Source organism: Anser brachyrhynchus (genome assembly GCF_964034855.1).
Source record: "Anser brachyrhynchus genome assembly, chromosome: 13".
NCBI classification, from domain to species: Eukaryota; Metazoa; Chordata; class Aves; order Anseriformes; family Anatidae; genus Anser; species Anser brachyrhynchus.
The window spans coordinates 16,105,521-16,124,007 of NC_137708.1; the positions used below are offsets into that span (position 1 = coordinate 16,105,521).

The 18,487-nt window shown below is 45.5% G+C and overlaps 3 protein-coding genes across 5 annotated transcripts; 2 read left to right on the top strand and 1 right to left on the bottom strand.

Annotated features, from left to right (window-relative positions):
• Window positions 1-83: 83 nt before the first annotated feature.
• Window positions 84-5,235, top strand: CETN2 (centrin 2). 2 transcript variants are annotated; one of them, XM_080554208.1, is made up of 5 exons: window positions 84-238; window positions 491-649; window positions 2,182-2,310; window positions 2,948-3,085; window positions 3,906-5,235. In XM_080554208.1, the coding sequence occupies exons 1-5, from the start codon at window positions 236-238 to the stop codon at window positions 3,993-3,995; spliced, it is 519 nt and encodes a 172-aa protein (XP_080410334.1). In that variant the 5' UTR covers window positions 84-235; the 3' UTR covers window positions 3,996-5,235. The 2 variants fall into 2 exon arrangements, with proteins under 2 accessions (XP_080410334.1, XP_080410333.1); XM_080554207.1 differs by having other exon boundaries at window positions 221-283; window positions 413-649.
• Window positions 5,236-6,294: 1,059 nt separating this feature from the next.
• LOC308177262 (centrin-1-like) lies at window positions 6,295-10,276 on the top strand. Of its 2 annotated transcripts, none has more exons than XM_080554210.1 (4): window positions 6,295-7,688; window positions 7,970-8,158; window positions 9,473-9,610; window positions 9,847-10,276. In XM_080554210.1, the coding sequence occupies exons 2-4, from the start codon at window positions 7,976-7,978 to the stop codon at window positions 9,931-9,933; spliced, it is 408 nt and encodes a 135-aa protein (XP_080410336.1). In that variant the 5' UTR covers window positions 6,295-7,688; window positions 7,970-7,975; the 3' UTR covers window positions 9,934-10,276. The 2 variants fall into 2 exon arrangements, with proteins under 2 accessions (XP_080410336.1, XP_080410335.1); XM_080554209.1 differs by having other exon boundaries at window positions 6,295-6,923; window positions 9,847-10,275.
• A 1,696-nt stretch (window positions 10,277-11,972) lies between these two features.
• Window positions 11,973-16,208, bottom strand: LOC308177258 (glutamine amidotransferase-like class 1 domain-containing protein 3, mitochondrial). The gene is made up of 4 exons (XM_080554200.1): window positions 16,041-16,208; window positions 14,210-14,381; window positions 13,273-13,474; window positions 11,973-12,660 (listed from the first exon to the last, which is right to left on the bottom strand). The coding sequence occupies exons 1-4, from the start codon at window positions 16,146-16,148 to the stop codon at window positions 12,468-12,470; spliced, it is 675 nt and encodes a 224-aa protein (XP_080410326.1). The 5' UTR covers window positions 16,149-16,208; the 3' UTR covers window positions 11,973-12,467.
• Between the last annotated feature and the right edge of the window lie 2,279 nt (window positions 16,209-18,487).

Consider the following 18,487-nt stretch of genomic DNA (forward strand, 5'->3'; position numbering starts at 1 on the left):
CAATCGTCTTAACGGAAGGAGCCGAGGCTCCTCCCCTCTCTGCTCCCTCTTGGACCCGCCCCCAATCACGTGCTAGCCAATAGCCATAAACCAAGCGCTTCCCGCGCTCGGCTCTCTACCAATGGTGGCGGCGGTTACCATAGCAGCGGCTTGGCGGCGCTAGCCAATGGGAAGGGGCGGCATTGGACAGAAGGCCTGTCAGGCCTAGAGCTGCCCGGAGGCAGCGGCTGCCGGGATGGTGAGCGGGGCCGGGGGGCGGCCTGAGGGGGGCGGCCTGAGGGGGGCGGCCTGAGGGGGGCGGCCTGAGGGGGGCGGCCTGAGGGGGGCGGCCTGAGGGGGGCGGCCTGAGGGGGGCGGCCTGAGGGGGGCGGCCTGAGGGGGGCGGCCTGAGGGGGGCCGGGGGGCGAGCGGCGCCGGGGGGCGAGCGGCGCCGAGCGGCGCCGAGCCGAGCCTCCCTGATGCCGCTCTGCTCTCGTGTCGCTGCGCCAAGGCCTCCGGCTTTAAGAAGCCGCCGCTGGCAGCCGCGGCCCAGCGCAAGAAGGCGAGCCCCAAGCTGGAGCTGACGGAGGAGCAGAGGCAGGAGGTCCGCGAGGCCTTCGACCTCTTCGACGCGGACGGCGCTGGGAACATAGACGTCAAGGAGCTGAAGGTAAACCTGGCTGCTGACAGCGCGGCCCCGCGGGGGCTGGGAGTTAACGGCGGCACAAACGCCTAAGGGACAGAGGCTCTGTTTTTTCTTCAGTGTAACGTTTGCCTCTCAATGGGCACGTTGCTCGTGAGCTATAACTCTTTCCTGCTGTCTCTATGACCAAAACACACTGACAGTTCTGTATTTGCTGCACCACCTCCTTCTCTGCTATTAAAATAGCCAAAAGGTTTGTACATATTGAAATGTAAGGTTTTTCCCCTTTTATGTGCTCTCAAGAATTGTATGTTTTGTGATTTAGATAGCCCAAGATAAGTACTGCGCTAACGTTACATATTTTCTCGGTTTTATTTATCACTGAAAAATGTCGGTGTCTCTCCACCCCTGTCCTTTGGGAAGAACAGTAATCAATAAATGAGGGGTTATTCTGCTTTCAGAGTTGGCCCTTTTTCTTTGCCAGCTGGATGCCCATATTGCTACAGACCACTGGGAGGAGGAGAAATGATTTCAAAGTTGACACTTGTCCCTTTATAAAAGGAGGAAGAAGCAAACTCGTAGGCGTGCACATGCCTGTGCAGGTGAAGGCATCTTTGGTGTGCTGCTCATAGGATTGTTTTCTGAAGTCATGCAAAGTGTCTGAATTGTGTTTTCTTTAACATGCATTAACATAAGTCTTGGTCACTAAAATGAAAAAAAAAATAACCGTTTTAATTTTTCCTGTGGTCTGTAAGCTTAAGAATTTCTATCTTTGTGCTGTCAGGTTAAAGTTCGTTAAGAGTTCAGTGGAGCTGCAAGTATGACAGAAACTTCTTTCATGGAGTCACTTGCCTGGAAGCATGTTCCTTTTTTCAAGATATTTCTAGGTCTTACACTTAGCCATCTTGCTTACGAGAGTCTGATGTGAGCTTTTTTATTGCTTTTATTCCGTGCCATGTTTCTCATAGCAAAGAGAGTATCAGTAGCGATTCCCTTGACAGGAAAGGAATAATATTCTAGTCTCCAGTAGCACCGGAAATTGCTATCCACAGCACTACATCACAGTCGTAGGGTCCATGTCACTACATGACAGTTTTTTTTTTTTCCTTCAATATAGTAATGAAAGTGGGACCCTTTCATTCTCTGAATGCCCACTGTAGGAATTAAAACAGTATGTACCAAAATGGGTATGCTAAGTCTCTGTAAAAGAATCCAGACTTGCTGAGAGAAATCTTTTCTCCCAAGACTTTTATCCATGTTCTTGTCAGTTGTGACCTGGGGGTGGTGGATATGGTGGTTAGAAAGTGTTTAGGAAATCTCAGAATTAATTGAAGGAGTGACTCCAGCATATGACTGTTTGCTTGCCTGTTCTCTGCATCTTGGTGCACCTTTGCCTGTAAAAAACAAACAAACAAACAAACAAAAAAACATTGCTTGAAGACTGTTCCTTGAGACATCAAATGAATGTTTTAATATAGTGTGGTATAAAGGTTAACTTTTTGTTTACTGGGGTTTTGCTTATAGTTTTGACTGATTTGTAACTTCTTTTGTCCTTACAGGTGGCCATGAGAGCACTAGGGTTTGAACCTAAAAAAGAAGAGATCAAGAAAATGATATCAGATATCGATAAGGAAGGAACCGGAAAAATCAGTTTCAATGACTTCTTGGCAGTGATGACGCAGAAAATGGTTTGTAAATGTTAGAAATCAAAGTTGAAGCAATTCAGAAAATGGTTGAGTCCCTTTCATCTCCTTTTGGTTTTAGTGAAAGATGAAAGTACTCCCTGAATCTTAACAACAAAATATGTAAAACTTACAATGGTAAGACAGAAAATGTCCTGTCTCATTTTTAAGGTAAGGTTGAAAGAAAGACGTCATTAAGGTTTCTTTAACAGTCAGTTTTGTGTGTGTGTCAAAAACGAAAAATTGCGAAACCAAGATTTTCAGATGAAGGACAGCTCTGGCCTGCAGAAAGCTGTCCGGAGTATTAACGCATTACGCGGATGACAGATATTTACAGATGAAACCTCTGCTTTTAGAAATCCTAGAAAATATTGATTAAAAACAAATATTTAACAGAGGTTTATCCTGATACTGAAATCCCAAGGACAGCTGGCTAGATAGAGAAAAAACCTCCCTGAAGCCCTGCTATCTCCATCTGCCTTCAGCTTTTGAATGTGTACTGCTGGGCTTCTTTAAACTTACTCTTAAGAGAGTTTCTCAGTCTTTCTAATGCTTGTATTTTATAACTGCCATCTTTATTTTGGGTATCATGTATGACATAAACAGTGTTTTTTTTCTTTAAACTTATGCTTCCTTTTCTAAGGCTGAAAAAGATTCCAAAGAGGAGATTCTCAAAGCTTTCAAACTCTTTGATGATGATGAAACTGGCAAAATATCTTTCAAAAACCTCAAACGTGTAGCCAAAGAGCTGGGCGAAAATCTCACAGATGAAGAGCTGCAGGTTTGTACCTGGTGTATGAAACCATATAATACACAAACACTCACTGGCAGCTTTTGTGGAAGATTTACAGGTCCAGATTGTGTTTTGTCTGTTGAATATGAAGGCAGTCAGAGAATGTTTGTGTATTACTTTGTTTCATGTTTGCATTAATTTAAAATTTAGGTGAATGGTCATAGTCTAGTTCTCCTGTTTGGAAGATGCTCGAGCATCTCTCTGGCCTGCTAAGCACCAGAGCTAGTGAGAATAGGGAATGGGACTCTGTCTCAGTGGGGAAGGAAGCCATTTAGGGTCAGTAAGTTTTTAGGTAAAGGCAGCAGTCTTTCAGTTTTAGGTGCTGACCTAGCATCCCGTGGGATCTTTACTTTTAAGCTATCATGGGTAATCTAAGCTGTTTCTTTATTGAAAGAAATGGAAAAGCTTCTATCAATTTGGGATTGGGAAATAGATTCTGAGGCCAAAGGTGGATTAAGCACATGTGGTTCCTTAAATTGTTTCACAGTAACTGTCACTGTGTCAGTAGAATTCCACTTTTATGGAGTTGAGGTGGTATAAAAGGAACAACTCTGCTCTGAGCATTTGGTTTCTTCCAGCATCGCTCCTCTAATACAGCATAACTCTATACACATTTATATATAAATATCAATTTGTGTAAAAATATTATCTAGTTTAAAAAATATTTTGTAGCACGTGAAGTCTGATATTGAACTAACACTGTCCTTTCCAATACTATTTACTAAGAGTGGCTCTAATTCTGAATTAACCTAATAATTGTGATCCTACTCTAATCTGCATCTAATTTCAGAATACAAATATATTTCAGGAAATGATTGATGAAGCTGATAGAGATGGGGATGGGGAAGTGAACGAGCAAGAATTCTTGAGGATCATGAAGAAGACCAGCCTTTACTGAAACTGAATTTTATTTATTTTTGCACATGTGTGTATATGTTTGGTAGGTGCCTCATTTTTTTTTCCAGCCTTTTATTTCTTTTGAGAGACCAAAATTCTCAGTTGACTCAATTCAAAGTTGGGTCAATACTTTCTTGTAAGTGGATGGTCTTAAACTTATATTTGTGAACAGTTACCAACTGCTAATCTGTTTACATGTCGCAATGTAGTTGCTTGTTTGTGCTCCTGAGATGTTTACACTGTTCATTTTTGATACACAAATCACATTTTTCAGTGATAGTATTCAGTTCCTTATCTGACTAAAAACCACGTGTCAAATGATTTATTTGGTACAGAGAAGACTCGAAACCAGAAAGTGTAAAGCTGTATTTAGCAGCAGTTGAAGTTTCTGGTTTAATGCCTTGGTTTAGGCCTAGTTACAGTGAGCTCTTTATATGACACATTGATGGGGATCGGCTTTTTTTTACTTTGTTTTATGGTGATTATTCCCTCCCTCTTTTTTAGAATGCCCTTTAAACTGAAAAAGTAAGTAAATAGACTGCTGCAACTTAACTTACTGCTATTCAGTTCACATATTTAAAAAAATCTTTTTGCAAAAGAGGAATGTTACCAATGCTGATGATCTGTATGTTTACAGGAATATTCAGTGGCTGCAAATATAAGATTTTCCTTAAAATAAAGTGTCTTATTTTAAGCCATCAGAGTTGTGGAAAGAAATATACAAAGACACAACTTCACTGGTACAACATTCACTCTGATGTATGGGCAAATAACAAAATGATTCTTAAAGGTACTCAAAGAGTTTCAACTTCTAAGTTTTCAGAAGGGCCCTAGTTACTGAACACTTGTCTACAGAGACAAACTACGCTCTGTTCTGGCTTTGAAGTGGCATCTAAGGTAAGAGCATAATTAAAGGATGGCTCCTGCCTTGTGTTGGAAGAAAACAAGCTCCCATGCCCTTCTGCTACTTCTGTTTGTTAAAGATACCAGTAATTTCTCTGGTGCCTTTCGTCCTCACTCTCAGACAAGGGAAGGATGGATTCCTCCTCTGTAGAAATATGAATATCTTTCTGACTCAAAATCCAATTTATTCCTTTGCTTTTCAGTCAGCATTCCTTTGCTTTTCTGCCCTTTTCCAAGTGCTGAACATTCAGCTTACCTCCACAGTTCATAAATGTGGGGGGAAAAAAAATCTAAGGCTGAACTCAGCATGAAAATAAATGATAATTGAATTTGGCTTATATCGTGTTGGTTTCCTTTTTGGCCTTTATCTGTCATTAAAAAAATGGTTTATACTGGACAAAGGGAGGGGATTCTTGCTGTCTCATGTCCCCCGTGTGGTGAAGAATAAGACATACACATGAAAACATGAATGATAAGTGGGACATCAAAAGCTCTGATAATTTAATTTATCAGCCGAGGTCAGTTTATCATCAAGGCCGATGCTGCTTTCTGTGCATTTTTTTAGTCCTTTATCCAATCTACCTCAATCTCTCAGTGACCTTCTGTTGCTGCTGCAACGATTTATGGTTTTGTTAAATCCTGAAAGCAGAAACCTGCCTCCTCACCTTAAACTCATTTATTTTACCTAACAGCTGCAGCTCAAAGCTCAATATACAGTTCAGTGCTGATGGTTGCGCTGTAATGCTTCTCCTCTAAAAAAGCAGATGTGGGTCATTTTCTGTCAGCATTTGCGCTTGCCTTGCCCCAAAGCTTCAGCTCTCCAGGCAGGGTAGGGGCAGTGCTGTTTTGAAGGCCTCGCTACACCTGAATTTTATGCACAGGACACTAATGGGGATTTCAGACCAATTTCGTTGCTGACAACCATGAAAGGATTTTGTGTGTTTGTAGGAGCAAACCTCGGGAACGGGGTGAGCGTTTCAAACAAATCATGAGAACCAAGGAGCGCCCGTTTGGGTGTTTGTGGGAGTAAACCTGGGGCACAGGGTGAGCATTTGAAACAAATCTCAAAAACCGAGGGGCGCCCGTCCTGCGCCCCACAGCTGAGAAGCGCGGTTCCCATGGCGCCGGGCGGGGCCTGCCCTCAGAAGGCCTCAGGGGGCCGGGGGTCCCTCCATGGCGCCCGGGGAGGCAGCGGCAGGGAGCGGGGCTGCCCCACGCCCCGCGTTCCCTCTCAGCGACCAGCAGCGGCTGCAGCTGCGGGAGGCCTTCGACTTGTTCGATGCGGACGGCTCGGGGCAGATGGACGTCAGGGGCCTGAAGGCAAGGGGCTGGGGGAGACGGGACGCGGGCAGGGAAGGCTGGCGGCTCCTCCCCGCGGTGCCTCTGCCCCGAGCCTTATAACCCATATCACAAAGGGAAAGTGATCGTTACTGTGGTCATACTGTGCCTGCAGCGGGAGTTCATACCAGGATGCAGAGCCTGTCAGCTGCTGACTGAACTCAGTCCAAACCAGTGAGGGTTTGTGTGTGCCTGATCCTGGCTTTCTTCCCTTCCGCACCAAGTCAGGGAGGAACATCAATTTGCTATTGGACACGCAAGGAAAGGTCTCTTAACATCCCAACACCCCCTGCCCTCCAACAGCCCTTACAAGGGACGCCAAACATCTTGTGTAGCTGAAGGGCGTTCGGTCTGCTGCTCTCAGGGATGTGTTTGCAGTCGGAGCAACCCGGATCGGCAGCCTGGGTCCCCTCTGGCTGGGAGGAATGACACGCTTGCTTTGTGACCGAGCTTGCACTTGGAACTTGAATTACAGTAGTCAAACAAAAATGACAGGCGGTAAACAGAACTGTTGCAAATAGGGCTAATCATTTACAAGCTCCACCTGTTGTGGAGCTGTTACAGAGCAATTAGTGTTTGCCACCTATTGCTTTTGGACCGCTTACTGTGCTCTCAGACTTTGCTGCTGGAGCTCAGGTTTGTCACGCAGCCAGCAGTGAAGTAAGCGTTGTGCCAACGCTTCAGCCAGGTATTCTTAGGAGGGACCGAAGCCTTCCTTTTCCTTGGCCCTCGCCTGCGGCTCTTCCCTGCTAATTTTCCACAACCTCGTAGTACTGACATTAGACAGCTACAGAACACTGTTCTCTAGGGACACAACAGTGGATGAATAGCTTGCTCTGTGTTCTGTACGCCCCTCTCCTGCTCTGCCCCTCACATACCTTGCGCACAGCTCCTTCCTTCTCACATGGAGAAGGGAGTTGACCCAGCTCGTGTCTGCACAGAGGTGCTGAGAGCTGGGTTAGTTAGCACAGATCCTGCCCGCTTCTTTTTGTTGCTGTGTCTGCCCTGTGCACAGTTGTCAGAGCAAACTGTGGAAGCAGAGAGGGAATTGCATAGGAAAAGTGTTCCAGGTTAAGAATAACCATAATATAAATATATATATATATATATTCATATGTAAGTAAGTATATATTAATTTGGCACTGTTGCAGTGGAGGGGAATGCAGTGCTTAATGGCAGGGGAGCAAAAAGGAGCTGATGGAAGTGGTGGAGGGTGTTCATGCAGCAAGCAGGAATTGCTATCAGAGACTGTGCCTTGAAAAGTCACAACCTGAATCTGTAAGAGTTGAGATAACCTTCACATTCCAAGGAGGGTTATTTTCAGTAGGCTGATTTAAGCAACTCCTTTTTCTGTTTGGCTTGATAAATATGTCTTTGGGTTAATAAATTGCAATATAAGGGCAAAAGTGAGCATCTGGAACTGGTCTGGGGGTTTTTGCAATTTCTTAATTGGGTAAGTTATCAAGGATAGCCGCATGAACGTGTACAGCCTGTTGCCATGGGCCCAGGTTCACTGCAAAGTCAGAAGACCCGGGGGAGCTCTGCTCTGATGTCTGCACAATGACAAGCTGTTTGTACGGTTATCTTTGCATATGATTTCCAATGTGGCAAAAAGTTTTGTTTTGTTCTGTTTTTTCCCCTCAATTTGCATGTACCTGCTTGTTTCAGACATCTTTCCCTCTTTGTTTCTGTTTGATTTGTACACAGACATGGGTCTGTTTTCTCTTTCGGCAGATAACCATGAGGGCCCTGGGCTGTGAACTGAGGAAAGAGGAGATGAAGAGAATTATCTCTCAAGTTGATGAGGAAGGGTCAGGGAAGATAAATTTTGAGTCGTTTCTGCAGGTGATGGCTCAGAAAATGGTGTGTGAGCCCAGCTGGTCGAAAAGACTGAAATTCCTCTTGCCTAACTTTACAATGCAGGTACTCACAGTAGATTGGGTAACTCTGGTTCCCTGCAGGGGAGAGTCAGGAGTTTCAGCTGAACTGTTTTAGATACCTGCCCCATGGTGAGTTGTCTTTACCCCTCCTGCCTTTTTCTGCGAACTGTAGAGGGCGCAGAAAGTCCACTTCGGGTAGAGACAGCTGCATTTCAGCAGGCAGCTCCTCCCCAGCCTTGAGTGCGCTGACACACACAGTGCCAGGGGTTTTCCCTGCAGAACCGAAGGACCCAGAAACCTCCAGGAAGGAGTCCTGCTGTTAATGTTCAAACCATAGCAGAGACGAGCGTAACAGGAATTGGTGCAGCCCCCATTTTCCCTTCCCTAAACCTTTGCATGTGGAATTTCCATCTGCGTTTATAGTCACGCAGTTCTCGATCTTCTTAAAATCAAGACAGCAGGGAGCAAATGCCACTCCTTGGATGAACACGAAAATTTTGCCATCTGTAGAGAAATCATTCCTCAGTGCCCACTGCTGTTGCCAGCACCTCCTGCTTGTGGAGTGTCCTCCGAGCTGCCGTTCGATATCAGCCTTTTGCTTCACGTTCCCTAGACTGCATCACACACCTGGGATGCCTGTGGCTCAGACCCCTCTGTACCCTCTAATGCCTGGCTGCATGTAGAGGCTGTTCTCAAAGAGCACCAGTGTGCCTGGTTCTGCCTCTCTCATCCTTGTGTTTTCATTGCAAGGCTTTGTGGGGTGCCTGGGGAGGTGACTGGGGCACAGCAGGCGTTGCCATTCCTGTGTCCATGCTATCATAGTTGCCAGGGTGTGTATGCTTGGGCTTGGGCTAACAGCTAAGTGAAGATCTACATTTTCCCCGTAGTAATGCTTTGGAGTTTGGTCAAAGCTCACACCTAACTGCAGGCTTCTGTATGTAGTGTCTGTGTGTGAGGTGACTAAGGGCAGTCACAGCCAGCGTAGGCCTGGCTTTCTTTTTAAATAAAATCTAGCTGTAGCCATTGGGTCTTTCTTGGCAGCTGCTTCCTCTTCCAGTAGCATTGCTAATCCCTCTCTTCCTGACAAAGCTTTGTCGGGATATTCCAGGCCAAATCTCCATGCTGTTCTGACAATTTTTCTTGGAAATTTTCCTTTAATGCACAATAACACCAGGGAAAAAAAAAAAAAGCAAAGGTGAAACAGCAGTGATAAATAACCCTCTTCTATCACCCTTTTTTCCTCAAAATGATGTCTTGGATTTGATTCTAAATGTTTGCTGTGTAAAGTGTCTGACTGGGGATTGTAGAGCAGTAAGATGTCATGCTTGCATGATGACATTTTCATTTCCTTGATAAGGCAGAGCCATATTCAGAAAAGGAGATCCTGAAAGGTTTCAAGCTGTTTGACTATGATGGCACTGGCAAGATCTCCTTTGAGAAACTCAAGCTGGTGGCTACTGAGGTTGGAGAAGACATCACAGATGAGGAGCTGCAGGTTTGTGAATTACAAATATATTCCTCTTACTCAGGGAGGGAGGGGAATGTCTTACAGGTTGGGGAACTGTGCTGTGTTGCCTTGCAAGGGGCACGATGTCTGTCTTGCATTACACTAATGTGAAGCCTTGCCTGAGACCTTCGCTGGTAACATCAGTGGCAAACACCAGGCTTTAGCGGCCTTCACCCTCTCAGATCCCTCCTAATCTGGTCTCCCAAATCTTTGTTATCCCACAGGAGATGATTGATGAAGCAGATGCGGATGGAGATGGGGAAGTGGATCAACAGGAGTTTCTGCGGATTCTGACATTGACTGACCTGTAACTGTGATTTTTTTTTCTCCCATTCAGTTGTAAGCAACTGGTTGCAATGTGACTTTTCTCCAACTTCATTATTTTTTGTTTGTTGCATTTCTTGGGTGTGAAAATATACCAAGGTATTGTTAATGTTTCATCTTTGGTGTTGATTCTGCTCCATTACTGCAAGCAGTTTTCCACATCCCAGTAAACAATGTTGCTACTAACTCTGTGTCTGTGTGGGTTGGTTCTAAAGGTTGAGCTTAATTCACATTCTGCAGCTAGTCCCTGGAGTTCTGTCTGTTGCAATGGCATCCTATAGCTTTTCAGCCTATCTGATAAGTTAGTCAAAACACTCTTAACTTCAGAAAATCCTGTGTAACTCTCAAATGGTAGCACTTATAGCAGAAACTTCTCTGCCTTTCCTGATCTTCCGCGTTGTGTAAAAGACAAGATTTGAGGTCTTGGGAGCAGTTACTTTCTGTAAGGTAATAAATATCTTAGGCTTTGGATTTCCCTTCAGAAGGAGCAGTACAGGAGAAGACTGTGCAGCTATGAGGTGGAAGATGTAATGAGGTCAGGTCTCCCATGGATTTGTGCTTCCTTTCTAATGACTTAGGAATGTAGATTTAGACCGAATGTTCTTCTGCGGTTGGGATACTCAGCACAGTTCTCTCTGGGGGATTGCCGAAGGACCGAGAGAACTGTGGACTTTTCATGCTAAGCAAACATTCCCTCTTCCTCCTGGCAGCTACTGTCCCGAAACTGGCTGGTCCTTTATACCTCTGAAGGCTTTTATATCTTTATTAAATGTTGTGGAAGATGGGCAGCAGCTTTAAAATGATTGGCAGGGGTAGCAGTGGGGAAAAATAACACGGAAAAGAGTGATTGGACAAGCTCTGTGTTTTTAGGAAGAGGGTAAAACTGCCCTATTATGGTACTCTGGGCTTTTCTGTCTCTGCCAGAAGTGCTTGAGTTCCTCTTTGCTACTCCACTGCACCATGTGGGTTAATTCCTTCCCTCTCTAGTCACAGGTGGAAATCTTGAAGGATCTTCCCATATTGTTGAGAGTGCAAAATGCCAGTGTTTTGGAAAGGATATAAAAAGCCTGAAGAGTTTGCTTAGAAGAGCCTCAGAAAATAATTGTTGGCTTAGAAAAAATGTCTTACACTGAGACAATTTAACAGCTCAGTCTGTAACGATTATATAATGCTTCACGTAGAATAAGAGCCTATATAAGAAGAACATACCAGCTACCACTAAAAAGCTTTTGAATCTAATGGAGAGAAACCCGCATTTTCCTGAAAGTAAGCTCTTCAACTGAGAGAGAAACAAGGTATGGTTTATCTTAAATAACATTGATTAACTGTGGGAATGAGCTATGAAATAGTACAGCAGTATCGTTAAGTCAAAACTGAGTCTTCTCAGCAGGTTTGCTTCAGTAAAATGTGAGTTACTGTGCTCTTTACAGCTCCTGCAGAGCAGTCAGATTACGCAGACAAATGGTTCCTTCTGGCCCTAAAAATCCGTGCCTGGCTTGTTATCTGAACAGCTCAGTGGGATGCTCAGCTATTCTCAGTGCCTTCTGTTTGCCAGACTTTGCAATCACCCAACCAGTTTACAGTCTGCCATTCTAGTTTCAGCTAGATTGGTATCTTGTCTGTCCCTGTTGGAATGCAGAATTGTTGCTTCCACATAGTTTCTAAGAATTTTTCTAGAGATTGGGAGAGACTGGAAACTGCAGCCCTAGGTCTCACCCTCGACTCTTTCTGGCTAGGCTGCTTCCAAAATGTTCCATGCTGCCATAACGGGTCTTGGGTTAATACAAGAGAAGAACTTAACCACTTCTTGTTAAACCTTCATGCTAATGTTGGTTTGCTTCTGTTTTCACCAGCCAATGTCATTCATGACCAAGTCTGTGTTCTGACAAATTCTTAAAGAGCAGTGGAGTTTGTTACTAGTGACTTCTTTCCATACCATTTTCCCCATTCACTGGCCAACCAGTAACACTAAGAGCAGGTCCTCATGCAGAGTAAAGCGCAAAAATAAAAGCAGAATTCAGCACATGTAAAATATATCTGTTTTATTCAGTACCAGAATCGTGTTCTTTTTGCCACTAATTCATCCATTCTGTGAAGTGGCCATACGTAGGGAGAGATGGGTTTATAACAAATCTGGGAAGCAGACCAATTCCTGTTCACAGGTGATACGTCGGGTCAGCCACGGCATGGCTGAAATGACCAGGCAACTGCTCAGCTGCTCAGAACCAGAGACAGTGGCTGCATGTGAGCCCTGGGGAAACCTGGCACCTGCACGTCAGCAAAATGCACGCTGACACTCCAGTTACTGCCAGCTCGTGATCAGCGCAGTAAGTGGCGTGTCCTTGGCAAAGCATGCCAGTGCTTACATCGCTCCAGTTCTCCCTCCTCAGGGGCTACCAGTGGGCCATGAGGGGAAGAACTCTGAGTAGCAGTTTGCCTGTTGACATGTGGGTATGAAAGGGGAAGTGCAAGGCCTAGTGCCTGCTCTCCAGAGGAGCTGGATTCTGTGGCTTTGTGGCACTCAGGCAAGTCTGACCACTTCTTTGACCATTTTTCCGATGCCATCGTAGATTTCGTGAATGGGGGCGTTGCACATGAAGGCACTGGTGGTCACCAGCTTGTTCTTCGCGTCCACGTGAATTTCAGTGACGTGTTTGTTCACATGCTTGCAGCCAAGTTCCTTCATGGTCTCAGCAGTCTTTGCATAAGGCCATCTAGAAGAAGAAAAGAGAATAAACCCTGTGCGGAGGAGCTGTCATTGCAGAGAGAGATCTGAAAGAGGCCTAGAGTGAAAAGCCTGGTTGTGCCTCACAGCAACAGCTTCTAGGCTGTCACAGAGATAAGATGGTCCCTTCAACACGCCCGATTGATAAGCTGTAAATCTTTTCCCATCAGAAGAATTTCTCTAGGACTATAGAACCCAGAAAGCCTCCAGATTACAGTGAGTTAAAAATCTGAAGTGAAGCCAACATAAAACCTTGATGTTCCACTAAAGCTGTTCCGCTGCTTCAATGCACACTCTAGAGTTTTCCTTTTGGTTTGGTTTCTTCACCAGCTTCCTAGCCTAGTAGCCAGAGCCATCATAGTTTTTTCCCTGCTGTTGGAAGAATTTGGTCACAGCTTTCACGGGTGGGTAAGGACAGATTAATGGGTAAGGACAGATCATACCCCTACCTCTCATAACACAACTATGTGTTCAGCAGCCGTCTTGTTCCTGCCTAGGATCTGCTTAACTTTTAGTCAGTGGTACTACGCACACTGGGGAGAGACTGCCTTTCTGTGATCTCCGTGGCGTGATTATATACCAGCACTGCACAGTTACTTACTTCTCACACTCTGTGTCATGACCCACAGTCAGCTCGCAGCCAGGGAAGATTTTGGCTGCCAGCACTGGGGAGATGCAGCACAGGCCGATGGGCTTTTTGGCAGCATGGAATGCCTTCAGGACATCCTCCACCTCTTTGGATACAGTGCAGTTCTTTCCTTGGGTGGCCCAAGTACTCAGATTTTTAGCCACTCCAAAGCCACCTGAGAAAAGGGAAACAGAAAGATTAGTACTCCAGGGCAGGATTTTTGTTGGATATGCTTTGTAAGAATGCTAATGGATTTGCTGGATGGAAGTATTTGCCCAGTGTTGACAGAAGAAAGCTAAACCATTGTGAGTCACTGAATATTCTCATTTCCTGACTGCCACAAGACAAGACTCCAAAGCACCATCTCTGCTTCTAAACAGAACTGAACTGGAGAGGTATCAGTGCTGTTTCACCCTGTTATGGTGGGGCATGCTGACAAGCTTTCACTTGTCTTTTAGTCCTCACTCCAGGCTTCATCAATTCCCACTGAAATCATTTGGTATGAAATCTTTCAAAAAAGATCAGGCTTTTCACTTTTGAGTCACCCCCCCTCTGTGTCCCAGCTTCTGCTTCTCTTCCCCAGAGGGCAGTGTGTCGATGAGGGAGGGGATAGCTTGTTTCTGCTGGATGTAAGACTAAGTAGATAATCAGAGGGTAAGTCAATTGACAGTTGTCTGCCCTCTTCTCTGTGGATGAGTTTCTGCACTGCCATGTGCTCTTGTAATAAAAGTCTGTGCAAGCACAGATGGAAGATGGCCATCCTGCCGGTCCCATCTCTCAGCTTATCTTCTTGCCAGTCCTCTGCCCAGCTCCCGTCCAGCCCATGGCTCCCATGCCATTCAAGGCTCATGAATATTTAAGCTGTTCCCAAGACCCCAGGCATGCAGACCCCACATGCTGTCTTTCCTACCTGGTATTATTAGGGCATCCAGCCCCTTCACATCCAGCTTAGCCAGATCCTTGATGTTGCCTCTGGCTATTCTGGCACTTTCAACTAACACATTGCGCTTCTCCTGAGTTGGCTGTCCTCTCACATGGTCCACCACATGCATCTGGTCAATGTTAGGAGCATAAACCTCTGCCTGAAAAGGGAAGGGAAGGTCTGTTATCCTTCAGGCATGTATCCTAAGCATGTTAAAGACCACAGGTAGCAAATTAAAACGCTTGTGTTTCTTGGTTAGGAAAGAACTTTGCTGGAGATTTCAGTGACCTTCAGGCTGACTTCTATCTGATAGTGGCAATAGGAAGGTATTGTTATAAAGAGGCAAAAGAAAGCTGTTTTGTAGCTTCTGCACAGAAACATTTACCTTCACCTTAAAGGAAGGAGGGTATTTGGCAGAGGCTATAGCCTGCACTGCTAATTGGGGGGGGGCTGAAGTGGTGGAAAGGGAGCAACCACCCCTTTCCTTCCTAGGAAAATGAGTCATTCCAAGAGCCACGTGTGAATCACATTTCTTAGTTTTCCACCTTCATCCCAAGCAATTTCCACCTTCACTGCAGCAGCCCGAGTGCTGCCCCGGCTGCCTGCACGCAGCCAGTCATCCCGTACGGGTGCTGAGCACCCAGCACCCTGCAAGCTGCTGTCAAACCACCGCCCTCAGACAGGACTTCGAGTTTCTTCTCCCCGCCCACTGGTTTCCCACGGCCAGAGTATTTCCCTTTCAAGAAAGTGTCTCGTCTGCCTTCTGAACTGTTTCAAGCTCACACGCAGAAAGTAAGAGTGGAAGATGGCAAACAGGTGGGTGATAGATTTTGTGGCCGTATACAAACTTTGTTTCCTTAGGCAAGCAGAACCGAAAATTAAACGGGTGTGGGGGAAATAATGCCCGAGTTTCCTCCACTAGAGGTCCCTGCCAATCAAGGGATGAGTGCAGGACAGTGCTCTGAGCGTGCCAAGCTCGTGTAAGGCAGGGGGAGAGCGACGGCAGCTCTGGGACAGAAGGAAAAGAAGCAAAGCTACAAACAGTGCAGAAAAGTTTTGGACAAGTCTTAGCTTTAGTCCACGAAGTGAATACACACTTTGAAGGCTTTGGAATTGGGTGGGCAGGCTCTGCAGCACATGTAAATCACCACCGCACCTTCATATTTGGCGGAGCAGTCTGATTTCCAGGAGAACGGCTCTGACCCAGATTTGTGGGCAGCTCAGAGCTGAGGTTAGCGTTACACGGGGCTTCTCTCCCTCTTCTTTGACTCTCAAAGAGCAGTTGTTGTGACTGATTGCATGTTAGAGCCGGTGCTTGAAGATCACCTTTTTTGCCCCTTCTCCAATCTAACTCACAAGAACTCTATTTTCTGTTTTAATCTTCAGTGCTTCAAAAGGATGAATTTCAAGCAACCAAAGTCAATAGCAGTCTTTGAAACAGAAATAGCAAAGAAACAAAGAGGAAGTGCAAGCCAAAAATAGATTCATTTAAGAAAGTTTGTTTCAGAGGTTGTGTAGCTGACAGAATTGTTGAGCTCTGTGCTTAGCACGCCGCCAATCCTCTCCTCCAGCTAAGCTGGGAGAGCAGAGCAGAGAGCAGGGCATTGTCCCTGCTTGCTGTAGCAGCCCTGACACCGTGCTGCTTGCTTTGACCCCAGTCATTTACGCTTTGCAATTACCCCAGCAGCAACGGGGAGCTTGTGACTTGCCTGGCAAGATGCAAAGCTCCTTAGAGCAGAGTACTTTGTGCAAGGGGGAGCGAATGAAAAGCAGAGCAAGGGCAAAAGGATGGGGCAGGAGCCAGCCAGGTGCCTCTTACCTGTGCCCCCTCCCTGCTGAGGTGCACCAGCACAGCAGAAGACTCATGGATCTCACTCCCGTCGTACACCCCACAGCCAGCAAGCACGACAGCCACTTTCTTTCCCATGGTCACAGGCAGAGCAGGAGGAGTCCCCAGAGAGTCCCAATTTGCTGTGCATCTCTGTGCGCTGCCTGGAGCCTTTTATAGCATGATCCCTCCCCCAGGAGCAGGTGGGGCCAGGAGGGTTGGGCTGAATTTCTTACTGGCAAGAAGGTTTTATTTCCAGTGCCACGGGCAGGGCATGTAAATATTATTTGTTTCCTCAATTGACTGCTCCCTTGCAGACCTCCTTCCCAGCACGTTGTCTCCAAATCATCCCCAGCCGACACGACCTGTACAACAGAGCAGCTGTGTTTTTCCTTCTCGGCTGTCGATTTTCCATTCTATTTCAGACTAAAGCAGCAAATTTTTGTGCATAAGATGGTATCACAGGGAGCCAGCCCACAGCAAGTATTTGAGCCAGTGCAGTTCCTCTCTGTGCCCCATTTTTTAAACCCTACATTGTACCAGCAGCCTCAGTATTTTAACAGCAATGTTTCCTTTTCTGACTTTAAATGTCCTCAGCCTCCCACCCCATCTCTGAAAAGCAGAAGCTTTGTGCCCAGTTTGTTTCCTGGCCTTCACATCCTGAGTTAGAAATGAATAATGTGATTCTTCATTGACAACACCATCGCTCTAAGAATGTGTCAACATCGTTTACCAGGAAAACGGTTGCAAGAGCTGGCAGACCCCTCACCTTGATAGGGATACATGGCTGCAAGATTCACAGCATGTGATGGGGAAGTTCCCTTGCTCGTGTGGAAACCCATTTTCCCTTATCCTTGACATGCTCATACCTGAGAAGATTATGAACCGTTTTATTTCAGCTTTGCACTGTTGAAATAAATATAGCCGCTTAAGGCTATCTTGCCATTCTTTAGAGAACGACAGAATTCAAGCAACTTGGGGGAAGAATGTTTTTCAGGGATAATTTATAAGAAAACTTTCTCAGGTCTGTCATATTTGGAAGAGACGTGAAATATATCCTGTGTATAATGAAACAGCGTTTTGGCGAGTTCCTTAGTCATAGCAGGTGTGAGGAAGGTACTCTTTTCTGATATATGTGACTTCATTTATTGCATGCATCTCTTAAAATTGATTAAAAAAATGATTAAAAAATCAGGCACCACATATTCATAGCTGCTAACTATACAAACAGTAACAAAAACCGACTGTATGGTGGGTGGAGACAGGACTTTTATTATCCAGAATGGGAATTAAACTGTTAGATACGTGGAGAAAATTCCCAAAGCCTTTTACCTGCTGTTTGGTTTCAGATCTGAGTATTCTGAATGTGATTTAGAAATGCGTTATTTCCTCTTACTTGAAAAAATAGCTGAATCATGCTGCAACTTCAACATAGTTCAATAGTCAAATAGTTTCTTCCTCCTTCAGCTGGTTAGAGACCAGTCCCATCACTGATGGAACAAAGACAGCTAAAGGCTGATATTTAAACAAACTTACAATTTCCTGTAAACCACATCACCGAGCTCTGCATGTTGCAAACTGACTGTGTTGGTTCCCCTCACTGAAATCATTGTTTAGGTGTAACTAGGCAAAACAGGGCTGTTCCAGTGCTTCCCCATGTGACAAGACCTATCTCAAAAGACATATTGAGCCTAAAGATCAATCTGCAATAGATGTATTCTTGATAGTTTATACTTTTCGGCTGAGTTTTTCCATTCTGTGTGGGAGTACCTGCACACATCAATACCTTGCTTTAATCTGTGTTAATATTCTAACAAAGATGAGTGTGAAGGAACCCTTTTCCCCAAAGCTCTTCTTCAAGGTTATCCTCCAAAGCAAAAAAGAAACCATGAAGGTTTGGGAGCCAATGCAGGGATCCAGGTGTTCAAGGGAAGCATACCACCCCGGTCCACATGGCTCAAAGAGCAGGAGGAGCAGCATCTTTTGGCATTAGCTGTGGATCCAGTCTGGGACTGTTCTGGATTCCCACCTGATGTGTGACCAACATGATCTCATCACAACCCTGAGCCACTGTCCACTGCTTTCTGTGGCCTCCTTCATGGGTAAAGACCTTTATGGCCTGATCACATATTCTCCATAGGTCCCTTATGTCACCTTTGGGCTACAGCAGTGATCGTGGGAATGACTGATACTCACTTCATTGCCTGCACAGTTCTCTTGGAAAGCCAGCAAGACTCTTCCAGATTTTATGCTCACGCTCCTCACTCACGAAAGCCACTTAGGGATTAGGAGGAGTTCCCTGGGAGGGTGCGCAGAGAGGCTGGATTAGATAGACATGGAGCGGCACATGGACAAAAGTCACCTTTAAGGGAATGGCACTGAATATGCCCTGGGCTTGCCCAGCACAGGACGGTGGTGCCAGGCATTCATAGCTGTGA

What these genes read in the sequence shown, in the direction of transcription:
- CETN2 (XM_080554207.1), top strand. Translation starts at nt 236, where the DNA reads ATGGTGAGCGGGGCCGGGGGGCGGCCTGAGGGGGGCGGCCTGAGGGGG. An exon ending in AGGGGGGCGGCCTGAGGGGG is followed by an intron (nt 284 to 412) that starts GCGGCCTGAGGG and finishes GGGGCGAGCGGC; the next exon opens with GCCGGGGGGCGAGCGGCGCC. An exon ending in TCACAGATGAAGAGCTGCAG is followed by an intron (nt 3,086 to 3,905) that starts GTTTGTACCTGG and finishes AATATATTTCAG; the next exon opens with GAAATGATTGATGAAGCTGA.
- LOC308177262 (XM_080554210.1), top strand. Translation starts at nt 7,976, where the DNA reads ATGAGGGCCCTGGGCTGTGAACTGAGGAAAGAGGAGATGAAGAGAATT. An exon ending in TGCCTAACTTTACAATGCAG is followed by an intron (nt 8,159 to 9,472) that starts GTACTCACAGTA and finishes TTCCTTGATAAG; the next exon opens with GCAGAGCCATATTCAGAAAA. An exon ending in TCACAGATGAGGAGCTGCAG is followed by an intron (nt 9,611 to 9,846) that starts GTTTGTGAATTA and finishes GTTATCCCACAG; the next exon opens with GAGATGATTGATGAAGCAGA.
- LOC308177258 (XM_080554200.1), bottom strand. Translation starts at nt 16,148, where the DNA reads ATGGGAAAGAAAGTGGCTGTCGTGCTTGCTGGCTGTGGGGTGTACGAC. An exon ending in GGATGCCCTAATAATACCAG is followed by an intron (nt 13,475 to 14,209) that starts GTAGGAAAGACA and finishes CCCTTTTCTCAG; the next exon opens with GTGGCTTTGGAGTGGCTAAA. An exon ending in CATGACACAGAGTGTGAGAA is followed by an intron (nt 12,661 to 13,272) that starts GTAAGTAACTGT and finishes TTCTTCTTCTAG; the next exon opens with ATGGCCTTATGCAAAGACTG.